At 45.3% G+C, this 13561-nt stretch overlaps 1 protein-coding gene across 1 annotated transcript; it reads left to right on the forward strand.

Moving 5' to 3' along the window:
• The first annotated feature begins 519 nt into the window (after window positions 1-519).
• On the forward strand, window positions 520-6218 carry LOC119364447. Its single transcript, XM_037629922.1, has 5 exons — window positions 520-801; window positions 2242-2373; window positions 2471-2538; window positions 2644-2834; window positions 5396-6218. The coding sequence occupies exons 1-5, from the start codon at window positions 614-616 to the stop codon at window positions 5471-5473; spliced, it is 657 nt and encodes a 218-aa protein (XP_037485819.1). The 5' UTR covers window positions 520-613; the 3' UTR covers window positions 5474-6218.
• The last annotated feature ends 7343 nt before the right edge of the window (window positions 6219-13561 follow it).

Here is a 13561-nt window from a genome sequence, read left to right on the forward strand (position 1 = left end):
TCCAACAATACGCCATTGGCGGACTCTCAAAAATGAAAAACTACTACGTAACTTTTTTTTGTAGAATCCGTAGGTATGAATAGCAATTCTTTGGGCTGGCCCTGCCGGCTCTATTGGTTCTGCCAATGCATGGCGTCGAACACGGAGAAGGTGGGCGTTGAGAAGCTCGTGGTGTCCTTGGAGACGGAGATGAGAGTGCTGTCCTTGTTAGACCAATTCTAGCACTTCACACAATTAATGTTTCATTTTCGTTTTGTGGTATAACATAATTATTGATGTTGTGAGAACGCCCCTTTGGCGGCATACCGTCGTGTTACACGCGAGTAGCCACGGGAACTTCCATACATAGGCAAAGGAAAGGAGCTGGAAAATGCAAGCTGTACGCATGGCCACCAGTGTGTGTGTGGACCCCTTATCTCTATCGTGCATGTGTACGTACATGACCTCGTGTTTCTTGCTGCATTGTCGTTTCATACGGTTGGCACAGACTGTTGGATATAAGTTGAGCAGAACCCTGCAGAAGAAAGAGAAGCGAGAAGATTGCCACAAAGCAACGTTGAAGATATAGCTTAGCTTCAACGTTGAAGAAGTTAGCTGACTCCTTTTAAATCTCATGGCGACCCTCATGTCATGCGTTACTTCCAAAACGTTGGCGCCATGCACACCAGAGGTTTCTCGGCAACAACGGGACACATGTATTTGGGTATCAGCTCATCGCCGGCAGATCCGAATCGGCTTAACCATGAAGTCTTGGGGCACCAGCTGTACTGTTCCGCCGATGCGGATAAGAGGAGCAACACGGTATGTTCGTATGTTTTCTCCCTCTAAGCTTCTTTTTCATGATGCATCAGCTAGCATTTGTATCAAGCAATCGCGATCTAGGCAAAACTGAATTAGGTGAACTGGATTATCACAGTTCTCGTAATGCCAGACTAGTAACAGTTGCAGTGAACTAGAGAAATGTTAACTTTTGCCGGCATGATTATGACTTTTTTATGGGAAATTTTACAACTTTTTTTGGCAATGCATCACATCTAACCTATAGCATATAAGCAAGTTCGATATGATTGAGTGAGATTTAAGATCTTGTGGATTTATTAAGATGTATCTACATCATACTATGTGACAATAGGAGAAAATGTTGTTCGCCCTATTTGAATGAAACCAAAACATGATATAGTAAATAAATAGGAACATGTTTTTAGATGAAAAGAGTAAGTAATATATGTGTGAGTTTCTAGTAAGGCGGGCACTACACATATTTTAATTACCGTGAAAAATGCATGTGACTAGAGGCTAAAATCCGCTTCGCCACGAGATTAAATTATTTTTGTGTAGCAGGTTATTGTTGCCAGTTGTTTCCTTTTGGTTTTATCTATGTTGGTTTAGTTTCTAATTATGTTCTGGTGGTACTTTTTTATTTGTATATCATGTTGGGTTGTTGTTTGAGATGATATTTATTCTGAGAAGAGGAGAGTGGAGTTGTTAGGTGTGTGATTGTGGTGTCCATACACATTTTGGTCTCTATGTCAACTGGTAGTTGTGAGCCCACAGGGAGCTCTTATTCCACGTTAAAACCGTGAAATTGTTGCTATAACACTCACATGGCAGTCATGAAGTTTTCGCTTGTTCACCTCAGCTTCCCACTCTGCTCGCCCGCTTAGTTTTTCTCTCGCTCCACTGCTAACTTATAAAAGGTGGGCTATCCTATTTTTTATTTAAAGAAGTTCATTAAATGAAAAGAAGTTTACATATTTTTTTAAATGGTTTTTTAAAATGTTGTGAATTAAAAACTCTTTTTTAATCATTATTTTTAAAAGTATTCATGGATTTCAAATAATGTTTGTGATATTGAATAAGGTTCGCAAATTTATAAATATTTGTCAACTCTAAAAAATTTCACGGACTTAAAATAATTTGATGAATCCAAAAAATATTCATGAATTCTAAAAAAACGATCATAGTTTTTTTATAAACATTCACTACTCTTAATAAATGTTCATGAATTATATGTGAAAAAATAAATAGATAACTACAAGAATAGATAAATAAATAAAGTATTTTTGTCCACATAGATAGATAGATAAGTCGTTTGTTGGCGAACAAGCATCTTATTAGCTTGTATGTATAATTATCTAAAAACAAAAACATTTGCGTACACTAGCATGTATGAAAAGTATAAATAAACTTTTCATCCTACTATGCAAGGTCATTCCATAAACTTTCACCTGTTTTGTTCAGAATTACTGCAGTTGGTTCCGCTCCTGGAGAATTGCTAGAAGAAAAATCACCAATACCCAACAAAGAGGCCGCAATTAGTTCTGACCCTGGGGAATTACCAGGAAAATCCCCGCCGCCCAACAAATCTTCATTGTGAGTACAGAAAAGTAATGAGCATTTCTTGTCCCATATGATGGAATTTGCTTGATCAAATTCCTTCTCACATTCACAAGCTATATGAGCTTCTCAGGGTAACGGTGGTCGTTGGTGGCGTCTTTGGAGCAGTATCCTTTTACGGACAGATGAGAGCAATGGAAGGTAAAAAAGTTCAATATATATCACCACTTGACGTTTTTATTATTTGGATCTTAGTGTGCATTCTTACTTCAACTTTTCTCTTTGCGCATAAATAACATACAATAGAGAATGTGGAGAAGACAGCAGAGGTAGCAATCGAGACTATCGAGAAAGCGGCGGATGTGGTTGACAAACTTGCTGACGAAGTCATAGCATTTCCTGGTAATGAAAACCTTAAGAAGGCAGCCTTCAGGATCAAAGCCATCGCGGGAGAGATAGAGAAGGATGCAGAGGAAGCCGAGGCCCTAATCCACAAGGTTAGGTTAACTGCCTATGAACGTCTTACTTCCCTATTTGTCTTTTCGTTAAGTGTATTTTTTTAGTTGCGTCAAGTGCATCTTTGATTTGTAGGAAAAGTGAGAAAAAGCAAAGTTATAGGAAAATTTTCTTGGATGACACTGCTTAATTACGTGTTTGGTTCAATGAATGGGTCGAATGAAAATACATGGTTCTTTTTTCATTTTGCTCTTCAGGGCCTCTTTGGTTTGCCGCTTTCTAAAAACACAAGAACATAAAATATAAGGAAATATGATATGTGCAAACCATAGGATTGAAAAATACAAGAATTTTATAAACATGCATGTTTGGTTCACATGAATAGGAGAATCCTAATAAGCACATTCAGATCAAGGTTGAACCACTTGAGAATGTATAATTAGAAGGATATTATGCCACTACAAACCTTGGTCTCGTAATTCACGTATAGGATTTCCAAAAGGTGGTCCAAGTGCATTTGAAAATTTCCTTTATTTTCTATTAAAGTTGAGATCAAAGGGAAATTCTATTTGTTTTTTCCTTTGCTTAATTTGTTTAAACATAATGTGCATCATTGAATGAAAAATTGATGTTACTACTATTTTCCTCCATTTTACTTATGAACCAAATAGATCCTCAATGAAAATTGCAGGAATTTAACATTCATTTGGACCTTTTTTTGAATCACGAAGTATGAGGATGATTGGCCATTTGCATCCTAAGATGCAGAGGCCGGTGTTATCCCCTTTTCAAAAAAATAGGAGGATGGGTTTTTAGTGCCATGAGAAAATTCTAATTATATATTTTCACGTGGCTTGGTTTTTATTTGACTGTGTTTATCAGGATTTTCATTTTCTTTTGTCTTCATGTAATTCATTCATGTGTTTTCAAATCTTCTGTTTTGCATATATTTCTTTCTTATTATCGTTTTTTATCTTCTATCCTTACCTTTTTTGAATTGAACTAAATATACCCTTAATCCAATGACCGAAATCCTCTAGGGAAAGTTTTGGTTGTACCTCCATACCAGTGTACCCTATATCCTCACCGTTCATTTTTGCATCAAAGTTCACGCAATAAAACTTCTCTTTTTTTGTTATCCCACACAAAAGAACATTTGAACTCGAAACTTTGCAGATCAACATCACACAAGTGCTGCAGAAAAGCTTTCGGATTTTTTGGCGCAACATAAATTTTCAAAAAATGATACAATTCATTTGAAATTTAAAATTTGACAAATTTATGTTTCATAAAAAATCAGAGACATTTTATATAAAGAGTGACACTTGTGTAAAGTTGATCTACAAAGTTTCAAGGTCAAATGTTCTCTTGTTTGGAAGAAATAAAAAAAGAAAATTCTATATAAGGATAGCACGAACCTTGACGCAAACTAAATTGTCTAAGTAGATGATACACTGGTATGCGGTAAAAAAATCTACACTCAATCCTCAAACGTATGGCACCTTGCCGTTGGGTGGCTGACATGTGGACCCGTATGTCAACCACCCAATGGCAGGGTGCACCAAGTTGGGGAAGCTGTGTCCCTCCTTCTTAATCTAAGGAGTACCTAGCTCATGGTGTGGTGGTAGCGGTGCAACCGCGCACAAGTTACCTGTTTGTTGTAGTCGTTGTCTTTGCTCGCAAAATTGATTGTACTATATTTATTGTTGCTTAACTAAATCATGGTATGGTGGTGAAAATCACTACCTAGTGTAGTTCCTTGCTAAATTCATTAGTTAGAGACACGTGTTGATTTCTGAGAATGTAGCCTACTCTTGCCCGGGACTGCGAGACATGCATAGAGCACATGTAAATATCAAAATGAATAAACCCATCTAATAAAGAGTAGAACAATAACTTTCCAGCAAAAAAGGGTAAAATAAATATCATCTTAAGCTCAATGGCATTAGATGTCAACTAATTAATATCACTAAGAGTGTACATTGAGTAAAATGTGGACTGAACTCTAGTTTTATCCTCTACTTAAACATTTTTTACATTAATAGCCCTATTCCTAGATTACCCCACTTAGCAAAAGTTTGCCCACTTTTACTCCTTCTAAATTTTTTAGAATGATCTAGCAGGTATTTCCTCCTACCTTTTCTTCCATGTGCACATAGAAAGGCTTAGTCAGACCGGGTTTTTTCACGGTCATCGGGTGTACATACACACTACATTATGCAACTAGCCAACTAAATAGTTGCACGCGGTTCATGAGGTGGGTCTAACTCAGAGACGAGAACTGGTTTAGGGGTAGAAAAATGCAAAAGGTAGCACACCATGTATACCCGATGGCCGGGACCCACCTACCAGATCACTCCAAAATAATTAATGGAGTAAAAAATGGTAAAACTTTCACTAAATGGGGAAAAGATTGGAAACCACTTGTTAAATAGGAAAATTCAAATGAAAAACTATTACATGAGGTAATTATCGTATAAAAATGTCAATGTAAAAGGTAAAATTTGAAATTCACTCTAAAGCGTGAGGTGGTTACTATGCAAAGATGTTTGCTAACATATATCACTGATTCTATTCTAACTTTCTGCTTGGTTCAAACCAGGTTGAAGAGATAGAAAAGGAGGTGGATGCTGCAGTGGATACTTTCATGGGGAAGGGCATGAAGAAGGGATCGAGATGAATGGGATAAGAAATAAAAGTAACAGTTACTAATAGTAGAAGTTAACAAATAAATATAGGATCATCTTCTCATTGGATGGTAAGCCATATCGATGCATGCAGGCTTGCACACCCCGATTTTGAGTCCATTGTTTACCTATGTCCACGTTCTATGTTAGAAAATACAGGGGACACAAGCATAGTTTCTACCATGGCTATACCGAAACATACATGAAAAGTAGTCATATATGTACGAATAGAGCTTTCTTCTTTGTTGTCCAGATCTCATAATGAGATTGAGTGTGTACAATTTACCATGCGTATGCAAGTAGAATTCCACAGGCCCTTCTTTTAGAGAGGGAAACTCTTTAGGGGGAGATCTGAATCCTAACACTCTTTTTTTTCTAAATCCCAACACTTTGTTTCGTCCCCTAAATTCTGGACTTCTCTAAGCCTCATCGTTACAATTCCTTCCACAAGTTTCTCTAGTGTGGATGCTTGGAGCTGTAAATATATCTGCTAGATTATCACATGGCTTAGTATGTTGTATATTTACCTTGTTCATCTTTGCAATTCATGAGCACAAGAACGTGTATGCTTCATGAGTGTAGTATTCACATAGCTAGTTTGAAGTTGCACAACACAAGCTGCATTATCTTCATAGATAGTGGTCGGTGCTTTGGCAACAACATGTTCACATGATGTTTTTATTCGGCGTGTAATTATCCAAAGCCATATACATTCTTGTGATGATTGATATTATACAATTTATTTTTGGAGTTTTTTATGTGGATGCAAAACTCTGCTTTGATGAATTCTAGAAAACCATAGTTCCTCCAATAAAATTACAGTACTCTAGGAAAAGTTTTCAGTGACAGGCCCTTAAACCGCTCCAACGATGGGTATCAGGACCTGTCAGTAACTTACCGTCAGTAGTGACTTACACACCACTGATGGGGGAGCGACATGTTTGGCGGGGGATTGCTCAGCTTTGATTGGCAACAAGACTTTAAGTGGAAATTATTCTGAGGCTAGCCAGAAATCAACAATGAGTTTCACCATGGATGGGCATGCGGTGAAATCCCACCAACTACCAAAAACTTGGTGATCCATGATGGAATGTCAGTGAAAATTCAGGGAAATGTCTTGTACATGAAACTATCTATGATGATCCATGTAGTGTGATCCTTTCTCCAAGCGATGGAATGCATGCCTCGCCCCATGTGATGGTGGTTGACCAACTACTCCCTGCTTTGCTTTGGTTCCCATGAGACCGTGGCCTCTCGTCCTTCTCCTCTAGTGTATCACTCTAAGCTCCTCTTTCTGTAGTGATGTACATGTGCGTAACTTTGTTCACAACTTACACATCCTCTAATGTACAAATCTACAAAATTATCACAAAGTGTTGTCTATTTGAAATTATATATATGGCTACACACACATGTGAATAGTTGTACAATCTCTAAGCAACAATGGTCAAGTATCCAATTCAAATGGTTAGCTAGTAGATTACATGATTACTAGGAACTTAGTGTACCCAAATGGTATGTTTGTTGTCTATAGCCATACGGTAAAACAATGATGGCAACAATAGAAACATTTGAATTTCATGCCCAGTAAGTTGGAATTTAGTACCCTTTTGTTTTGCATGTTTGTGTGTCAATGAGATTAGGTATATTTTACTTCTTGTTATATGAATCTTATGCACTGAAATGGCATGAAACAATCAATGTGCAATTCAAGTAGCTTAGTTCAAAATGCTAGAATTAGCATACTTTAATTGCCATATTTTGTTGTAACCTTGCTCAAAATTAATCATCTTGCTATGGCAACTTAGTATTTTTCTCATTATTTTTGCTACAATTACATTGCTCCATCTTACCAAAGTGCACATTTTGTGTACACTACACAACTTTGTTGTGTTGCGAATTTCTTGAATGTATGGTTGTGAGGAAACTATTTGTTTTAATTAATCTACTGATAAATTGATAAACTAAATGTTGTATTGGATTATACTTAATCTTGCATATTTCTATATGTGTGAAGGTTATGCAAATCTAAATCTCGTTGATCTTTTATCGTTGTTGACACATTTCCTAAGGAATACATGTAAGTAGATGTATTTACTATTGTACTGTATTACTTCCAAAACATCAACATGTATGTCCAATTTATTATGAAATATTTTCACTTGGTCCAAGCTTGCTCTTCTATTTTGATTGCTTGTGATAGGACCTTTTCTTATACACGCACTCCACGATCTCATATATAATTTTATGTTACAATGGAATGCTCACAAGGAACTAGTTCATATTTTAGTAAGTTGAAGAACGAAGATGTGAGCTGTAGATTCAAGATAGTGATGTTGACAAGGTGCCGAAGCAACCAGAGGGCGTTGGGGTAGCTAAAGTATTGTGGCTGATGTTGTTGGTAGGTCGTATGCACGACCAGTGGACCTGATAGGAGGCGTGTTAGTGATAGTTTTGTTATCTCTGACCTTAAACTACCAATAGGTGGCAGACCTGCTAAGTAGATTCTTAATGGCCCGCAAGCTCAAAAAACAAAAGCTATTACATCACACCCATGAAACATGGCACCCCGGACGACTTGGCTATCTAAAAACGCACGTGTCATTGAGAAGAGTAACAACATCGAGGTTGTCTACCAACTGTCCTCGCCATCCCTTCTCTCCGATAAAACAACTCAGGCAACCAAGATCCCCCACCTCGTATGACGCACCTGATCCATGTCCACCCTGAGCGAAACAACCAATCGAATATGTTGAGATCTGTTAGATAATCTGCTCACACACACATTCAGGTTTCAGGTTACAGCGCTCTGAATAAACACAGACCGTCAGCGTGTGTATGTGCACGTACGGTTTCAGAAGTTTCAGTTAGGCTTTATTTCTGTCAGTAGTTTTCAGTTAGTCTGTTAGCTGATTTTGCTCGCCTTACCAGGTCATGGGATGGCATGATCGCCGTGGTTCGTGCGGGCAAAGTAGTCGCCCGATCCTAGCTAGGCGTCGTGGGATGGCACGACCAGTAGGCCAGCTAGAGACGTGGTCTTTTCCCTTGTAATTCGGCAGCCGTTGGAGCTAGCCTGATAATAACAGAAAAGCAGAGAAAAGCTGCAGTTGAGTGCGCAGCACAAAATACCTCTGTCAGACTCGTTCCTCTTCCTCCTCGCGATCCGATCTTCCTCCTCATCTCTCTCGCGCTCGGCAGGCCAGTTTCTGCAACAACAAGTGGTATCAGAGCCTCGGTGGTGTTCGATCCATCCAGGGCGCCGGCGGTGTTTGATCCGTCGGAGAGATGGCCGGCAGCGATAAAGAGAAGGCGAAGAAGAAGGAAGAGGAAGAAGAGGCCAAGGCAGAGGCCTCGGCACTTGGAAAATCCCTGGCCCGTCTCTCCACCAAGGAGGGGTCGGGGGTGCGTGTCGTGGAGCGCATCGTGCACGGCGGCGGCGGCGCGCCTCCGATGATGCTCACCCGCACTAACTACTCTGATTGGGCCATGATCACCAAACTTCAGTTGCAGGCTGATGAGCTGTGGCATGTGGTGGAAACAGGCCAAGGGACGGACCGCGACGACCGGCGCGCCATGATTGCTCTCCTCAAGGGGGTACCGCCGGAGCTCATGCGGATCCTGGGCGCAAAGGCCACTGCCAAGGAGGCATGGGACACTCTGAAGACCATGCGGATCGGCGTTGAGCGCGTGCGCGAGGCCAAGGCTCAAACTCGTCGCTCAGAGTACGAGGCGCTCCGGTACAAGGACGGCGAGGGAATCGAGTCGTACGTGATGCGGCTCAGGACGATCATCGACGAGCTGCAGGGGCTCGGCGATCCAGTGGACGAGCACAAGGCCGTCCTCAAGGTGCTCCGCACCGTGCCACGCCCGTACCGCGAGATGGCCGTGGCGATCGAGTCGCTGGTCGACACCAAACAACTCTCCCTGGAGGAACTCTGTGGCCGGCTCCTTGTCGTCGAGGAGCGAGAGCGCGAGGAGACTCCGGCGACCGGCACGCAGCTGCTGTACACCATCGATCAGTGGCGGGCGCACGAGAAGCAGCTGGACCAAAGCGGCGCGTCCTCAGGCTCTGGAGCAGGGCGGGGACGCGGGAACGGCAAGGCAAAGAACTTCCACGGAGGGGGTGGCCGTGGCCAGGGCGGTGGCCGCGGCAATGGTGGTCCGGCGACGCCCAAACGGAAGGGCAACTGCCGCTACTGCGGCATCCCAGGTCACTGGGCCAAGGAATGCCGCAAGAAGGAAAGGGAGCAGCAGGAGCAGACGGACCAACAGGCGAACGTCGCCCAGGTCGACGTCGAGCAGCCGGGCTTGCTGCTGGCCACCTGCGCGGCAGTGAGCGGCGAGAGCGCGAACAGCGGCGCACGTGAACCGGGCGCGGAGATCTTCCTCAACGAAGCACGGGTCGTGCCCGTGGCGACGGACGACGACAGATGGTATCTCGACACCGGCGCTAGCAATCACATGACGGGGCGCCGCGACATGCTCTCGGAGCTCGACGAGACGGTACGAGGTACTGTACGTTTTGGTGACGGCTCTGTCGTGCAGATTTGCGGACGCGGAGTGGTGATGTTCTCCTGTAAGAACGGCGAGCACCGCGCACTCTCGGACGTCTACTACATCCCCCAACTGCGGACGAGCATCGTGAGCCTCGGACAGCTCGACGAGCACGGGTGCAAGTCCGTGATCGAGGGCGGCGTGCTCTGTCTCTACGACAGGCAGCGCGTGCTTCTGGCACGGGTGCAGCGGACGAGCAACCGGCTCTACGCCGTGGCTCTGAACTTGGCTGCGCCCGTGTGCCTCCTGGCGCACGGCGGCGACGAAGCGTGGCGTTGGCATGGACGTTTCGGCCACCTCCACTTCCGGGCACTGCACGATCTTGGCGCGAAGGGGATGGTGCGTGGCATGCCGGCGATTCAGCATGTCGAACAGTTCTGCGAGGGCTGCACACTCGGGAAGATGCACCGTACGCCATTCCCACGCGCGTCACCGTACCGCGCGGAGCAGGGGCTTGATCTCGTCCACGGCGACCTCTGCGGGCCCATCACACCGGCGACCACGTCCGGTAACAAGTACTTTCTGCTCATCGTTGATGATCACAGTAGATACATGTGGTTGGAAGTGCTCAGGAGCAAGGATGAGGCGTTCAAATTCTTTCGAAAGATCAAGGCGGCTGCGGAGACACAGTGCGGTGCAAAGCTCAGAGCGTTCCGCACCGACCGCGGCGGGGAGTTCAACTCGAGCGAGTTCACCGCGTACTGCGAAGAGCACGGCATCCTAAGGAACACGACGACTCCGTACTCTCCTCAACAAAACGGAGTCGTCGAACGCCGCAACCAGTCCGTGGTCGAGATGGCTCGCAGCCTGATGAAAAGCATGGGCGTGCCGAGCACGTTTTGGGGCGAGGCAGTGCGCACGGCGGTGCACATCCTCAACCGCTCACCGACGAGGAGTCTGCAGGGCATGACACCCTATGAGGCGTGGCGCAAGAAGAAGCCGACGGTCGATTACTTCCGCACTTTTGGCTGCGTCGCGCACGTCAAGCTCGTCGGCCCTGGCGTGACTAAGCTGGCGGACAGGACACGGCCGGGCATATTTCTGGGCTATGAGGCGGGCACAAAGGGCTATTGGGTGTACGACCCGATTGGCAAGCGCTTGTACATCACACGCGATGTGCGTTTCGAGGAGGATCGGCGCTGGGACTGGAGCAAGGATGGTAGCGACTCGGAGCGCGCCAACCAGTTCACGGTCGTGTACTCCGACACGGGCGTGCCCACAACCACGACCTACTCCGTGTCACCAGCCCCGGTGATGCCACCTGGCACATTGACAACACCAACTGCGCCAGGCTCACCGCTTGCTCCAAGCACGCCGCGGACGCCCACGTCTAGCGGATCCGCCGTGGACACGCCGAGCGCGTCGAGCACGCAGGCATGGGCGGACTCAAGCCCGTCCACACCAGTTACTCCTTACAACTCTGATGATGGGTGGGTGACGCCGCCCACCGGCGAGGATTTCGACGCCGAGGGGGTGCCAGTCCGCTGGAAATCCATGGAGTACATCATCGACCACGCTCCGGCATGCACTCTGGAGTACAGTGGGCTCTGTCTCTCCGCAGCAGAGGAACCTGCGTCTGTCGAAGATGCACTGGATGAGCCTGCCTGGCGCAGCGCAATGGAGGCGGAGATGGACTCGATCCGCTCCAACGGCACCTGGTCTCTTGCCTCCCTGCCCGCCGGACATCGCGCCATTGGACTAAAGTGGGTGTTCAAGGTGAAGCGCGATCCAGATGGAAACATTGTGAAACACAAAGCTCGTCTGGTGGCAAAGGGATATGCACAGAGGCAGGGGGTGGACTTTGACGAAGTGTTCGCTCCCGTAGCTCGTCTGGAAACAGTGAGACTGTTGCTTGCAGTAGCAGCGCAACGGCGATGGTCAGTGCATCACATGGATGTGCGATCTGCCTTTCTGAATGGAGAACTGCAGGAAGAAGTATATGTGCATCAGCCTGTAGGTTTCATCGACAACTGCAATCCCAACAAGGTTCTGAAGCTGCAGAAGGCTCTGTATGGGCTCCATCAGGCACCCCGAGCATGGAATACCAAGCTGGACACTACGCTGGTTTCCCTTGGTTTTGAGAAGTGTCAGTTGGATCATGCCCTATACAAGCGTGGCAGAGGAACAGATCATCTGCTAGTTGGGGTGTACGTTGACGATCTGATCATCTCTGGGTCGTCTAAAGATGCTATCAAGCAGTTCAAGCAGCAGATGCAGGACATGTTTCAGATGAGCGATCTTGGTCTCCTGACTTACTATCTGGGTTTAGAAGTGAAGCAGGACAAGGATGGAATCAGTGTTTGCCAGTCCAGCTATGCTAAGAAGATCCTGGAACATGCTGGTATGGATCAGTGCAATGCCAGTCATACACCACTGGAAAATCGTCTGAAATTGAGGAAGAACCAGGGAGGAGCAGTGGATGCATCTGAATATCGAAGCCTCATTGGGAGCCTGCGGTACTTGGTAAACACACGACCGGATATTGCATATGCAATGGGGCTTCTAAGCCGTTTCATGGAAGCACCAGGAAAGGAGCATTGGATTGCAATCAAGCAAGTTCTGAGGTACATCAAGGGCACCCTGAATCTTGGGTGTATCTACAGAGCAGAAGGGGAAACTGTTCTCGCTGGTTTCAGTGACAGTGACCACGCAGGAGATCTTGATGACAGGAAAAGTACCACGGGTACTGTGTTCTTCCTCGGATCGGGTGCTATTACTTGGTCCTCCCAGAAGCAGAAGGTGGTTGCAAAATCTTCATGCGAGGCCGAGTACATAGCAGCAGCAACAGCAGCAAGTCAGGCTGTGTGGCTGAGCAGGTTGCTTGCTGAAATGCTGGGTACAACAGTTCAGAAGGTCAAGCTGCGTGTTGACAACAGATCTGCAATTGAATTGAGCAAAAACCCGGTGCATCATGAGAGGAGTAAACACATTGATCTCAGGTATCACTATATCAGAGAGTGTGTTGAGCTGGGGCGAGTGGATGTCGTCCATGTCAGAACCGGAGACCAAGTTGCAGACATTTTCACAAAATCCCTTGGAAGGAGCCGGTTCTCTGAGCTACGGCACAAGTTAGGGGTGATCCAGTGTGTGGCAGATTAGGGGGTGATTTGTTAGATAATCTGCTCACACACACATTCAGGTTTCAGGTTACAGCGTTCTGAATAAACACAGACCGTCAGCGTGTGTATGTGCACGTACGGTTTCAGAAGTTTCAGTTAGGCTTTATTTCTGTCAGTAGTTTTCAGTTAGTCTGTTAGCTGATTTTGCTCGCCTTACCAGGTCATGGGATGGCATGATCGCCGTGGTTCGTGCGGGCAAAGTAGTCGCCCGATCCTAGCTAGGCGTCGTGGGATGGCACGACCAGTAGGCCAGCTAGAGACGTGGTCTTTTCCCTTGTAATTCGGCAGCCGTTGGAGCTAGCCTGATAATAACAGAAAAGCAGAGAAAAGCTGCAGTTGAGTGTGCAGCACAAAATACCTCTGTCAGACTCGTTCCTCTTCCTCCTCGCGATCCGATCTTCCTCCTCA

This window comes from Triticum dicoccoides, chromosome 2B, assembly GCF_002162155.2.
Source record: "Triticum dicoccoides isolate Atlit2015 ecotype Zavitan chromosome 2B, WEW_v2.0, whole genome shotgun sequence".
Lineage (NCBI taxonomy): Eukaryota > Viridiplantae > Streptophyta > Magnoliopsida > Poales > Poaceae > Triticum > Triticum dicoccoides.

Excerpts from the sequence above, each read along its gene's own strand:
- LOC119364447 (XM_037629922.1), top strand. The coding sequence starts at position 614 with ATGGCGACCCTCATGTCATGCGTTACTTCCAAAACGTTGGCGCCATGC. Across the intron at positions 802-2,241 it reads CGGATAAGAGGAGCAACACG|AATTACTGCAGTTGGTTCCG; the intron begins GTATGTTCGTAT and ends TGTTTTGTTCAG. Across the intron at positions 2,374-2,470 it reads CCGCCCAACAAATCTTCATT|GGTAACGGTGGTCGTTGGTG; the intron begins GTGAGTACAGAA and ends TGAGCTTCTCAG.